Source organism: Camellia sinensis, chromosome 5 (assembly GCF_055761805.1).
Source record: "Camellia sinensis isolate YWXY chromosome 5, ASM5576180v1, whole genome shotgun sequence".
Lineage (NCBI taxonomy): Eukaryota > Viridiplantae > Streptophyta > Magnoliopsida > Ericales > Theaceae > Camellia > Camellia sinensis.
Window position 1 is genome coordinate 189,151,859 of NC_138965.1, and position 3,041 is coordinate 189,154,899.

At 38.4% G+C, this 3,041-nt stretch overlaps 1 protein-coding gene across 1 annotated transcript; it reads left to right on the forward strand.

Moving 5' to 3' along the window:
* Window positions 1-1,062: 1,062 nt before the first annotated feature.
* Window positions 1,063-3,041, forward strand: LOC145791956 (uncharacterized). The gene is made up of 4 exons (XM_082872413.1): window positions 1,063-1,359; window positions 2,082-2,109; window positions 2,254-2,363; window positions 2,580-3,041. The coding sequence occupies exons 1-4, from the start codon at window positions 1,063-1,065 to the stop codon at window positions 3,039-3,041; spliced, it is 897 nt and encodes a 298-aa protein (XP_082728539.1).

Genomic DNA, 3,041 nt, shown 5'->3' on the forward strand with positions numbered 1-3,041 from the left:
ATAAGAATTATTTATTTTTATGGAGTTTAGCATTATGATAATTAAGGATTTAATTTGAGTATTTTACATTGTGGATTATGTGATTGGACTCTTAACCTTGCATGCTCACTTAAATGAGTGTGCAGCATTGTCATGGAGCTTGGGGCGTGACAATTTTGTGGTATCAGAGCCAGGTTGTAATTTTAAAAGTGGTATAGAATAGTGGTGAGATTGGGTAGATGTAGGATTGGAAACGCTTATAATTTGGTAAAATGTTAATTTTATTTACATGTTATGGGGACTTAAGAATAGAATAAGATGAGGTTTTATTATTGATGCATATAGGTTGCATTGAAACATGAGGAGACATTGGCAAATAAGGCTAGGAATACACACCAGGGTCAAACGAATCAACAGACTGGTAATAACAATCAGCGAGGAAATGTGACTAATATTGGTAGTGGTTCTCAAGCAGTCGGAGGAAATCAGGGGCAAGAGTTACTAGATAAGGGCTTTATTAGGCCTAGTGTTTCTCCTTGGGGTGCGCCCGTTTTATTTGTGAAAAAGAAGGATAGTAGTTTTCGCCTTTGTATTGATTATCAAGAGTTAAACAAGGTGACAATTCGAAATAAATATCCTTTGCCTAGGATAAATGACCTATTTGATCAATTGCAAGGAGCACAAGTCTTTTCTAAGATTGACCTTCGTTCTGGATATCATCAGTTGAAGGTTAAGGCAGAAGATATACCTAAGACAGCCTTCCAAACTAGGTACGAGCATTATGAATTTTTAGTGATGCCGTTTGGGTTGACCAATGCGCCTGCAGCTTTTATGGATTTAATGAACAGAGTATTTAAACCCTTCTTAGATCAATTTGTGGTAGTTTTTATTGATGACATTCTTGTGTACTCAAAGAGTAAAGAGCAGCACGAAAAACATCTAAGAATAGTGTTGTAAATATTAAGGGAGAAGAAATTATTTGCTAAATTAAAGAAGTGTGAATTTTGGCTGGAGAGTGTATCATTTTTGGGTCATGTGATATCTAGAGATGGGGTGTCTGTTGACCCCAAGAAAGTGGAGGCGATGGTAGAGTGGAATAGGCCTACTAGTGTCACTGAAATTCGTAACTTCTTGGGTTTAGCAGGTTATTATAGAAGGTTTGTTGAGGGATTTTCTCGAATTTCTATGCCTTTGACTCGTTTAACACAAAAAGAGGTTAAATTTGAATGGTCTGATGATTGTGAGAAGAGTTTCCAGGATCTAAAGAGTCGATTGGTGTATGCTCCAGTACTTATAGTTCCGTTCGGAGATGAAGGTTTTACCATCTATAGTGATGCATCGAAGATGGGCTTGGGTTGTGTCCTGATGCAAAACGATAAGGTAGTGGCATATGCGTCTAGGCAGTTGAAGCCATATGAGCAGATTATCCTACGCATGATTTGGAGTTGGCTGTAGTGGTGTTTGCATTGAAAATCTGGAGGCACTACCTGTATGGGGTGAAATGTGAGATATTCACCGATCATAAAAGTTTGAAGTATATTTTCACTCAAAAAGAATTGAATATGAGGCAAAGGCGATGGTTGGAGCTATTAAAGGACTATGATTTGACTATCAATTATCATCCAGGAAAAGCCAATGTAGTGGCTGATGCCTTGAGTAGAAAGACCCCGAGTAATTTGGCTACCTTGATCACTAACCAAAAGAATGTCTTTGAGGACTTGCGAAGGTTGAATATCAAGATTAGATGGCATAACCATAGAGTGCAGTTGGCAAACCTTAGAGTTTAACCCACATTGATTGATAGAATTAAAGATGCTCAAGGAAGAGATCCTCAGTTGTAAAAGCTTAAGGCTGAAATGGAAATAGGGCTACAGATGGAATTTTGTATGCATAAAGATAGAACCTTGAGATTTGGAGAGAGGTTGTGTGTGCCTAATGATTTAGAGCTCAAGAGAGAAATCCTGAGAAAAGCTCACAGTTCAGGGTATATTGTACATCTAGGGAGCACTAAAATGTATAAAGACTTGAAGAGGAACTTTCGGTGGAATAATATGAAAAGGGAAATTGCTCAGTATGTTGCTCAATGTTTGGTATGTCAACAGGTGAAAGTTGAACATCAGAGACCTACAGGTAAGTTACAACATCTTCCTATTCTCGAGTGGAAGTGGGAACATTTTACCATGGATTTTGTGATGGAGTTGCCTAGGACCCAAGGTGGTAACAATGCTATTTGGGTTATTGTTGATCGATTGGCCAAATCCGCTCACTTTTTAGCTTTTATGGTAGGGTTCTCCTTAGAGAGGTTTGCAAAATTGTATATCAAGGAGATTGTGAAGTTGCATGGTATTCCGGTAGCCATAGTGTCTGATAGAGATAGTAGATTTGTATCTATGTTTTGGAGGAGTTTGTATACAGCTTTGGGTACTAGTTTGAATTTTAGCACGGCCTTTCATCCTCAAACTGATGGACAGTCAGAAAGAACTATTCAGACTCTTGAAGACATGTTGAAGGCCTGTATTATTGATCTTGGAGGTTCTTGGGATGAACATTTGGCCTTAGTGGAATTCTCTTATAATAATAGTTATCATGCGACCATTCAGATGGCACCATATGAGGCTTTTTATGGACGAAAGTGTAGATCACCTATTTGTTGGGATAGTGTGGGCGAAAGGAAGTTGTTAGGGCCTGAGATTGTGCAACAAACAGTGGACAAGATCAATCTTATTAGAGAGCGACTTCACACTGCACAGAGTAAACAGAAAAGTTATGTAGATAATAGGAGACGAGATTTGGTGTTTAGGGTTGGAGACCGTGTGTTCCTTAAGGTGTCTTCTATGAAAAGAGTAATGCGGTTTGGTGTTCGTGGTAAATTGAGTCCTAGATTTGTTGTTCCATTTGAGGTTTTAGATCGAATTGGAGAGGTAGCTTACAGACTTGCCCTACCACCTTCACTAGTTGGAGTTCATAATGTCTTCCATGTTTCGATGTTGAGGAAATATATACTGAATCCCAATTATGTGATTGATTATGCACCGTTACAATTTAAGGAGGATTTGACCTGA

Coding starts and splice junctions, on each gene's coding strand:
- LOC145791956 (XM_082872413.1), top strand. CDS start 1,063: ATGGTAGAGTGGAATAGGCCTACTAGTGTCACTGAAATTCGTAACTTC. Junction 1,360..2,081: donor TCCTGATGCAAAACGATAAG/GTAGTGGCATAT, acceptor GTATGTCAACAG/GTGAAAGTTGAACATCAGAG. Junction 2,110..2,253: donor TGAACATCAGAGACCTACAG/GTAAGTTACAAC, acceptor CTCACTTTTTAG/CTTTTATGGTAGGGTTCTCC.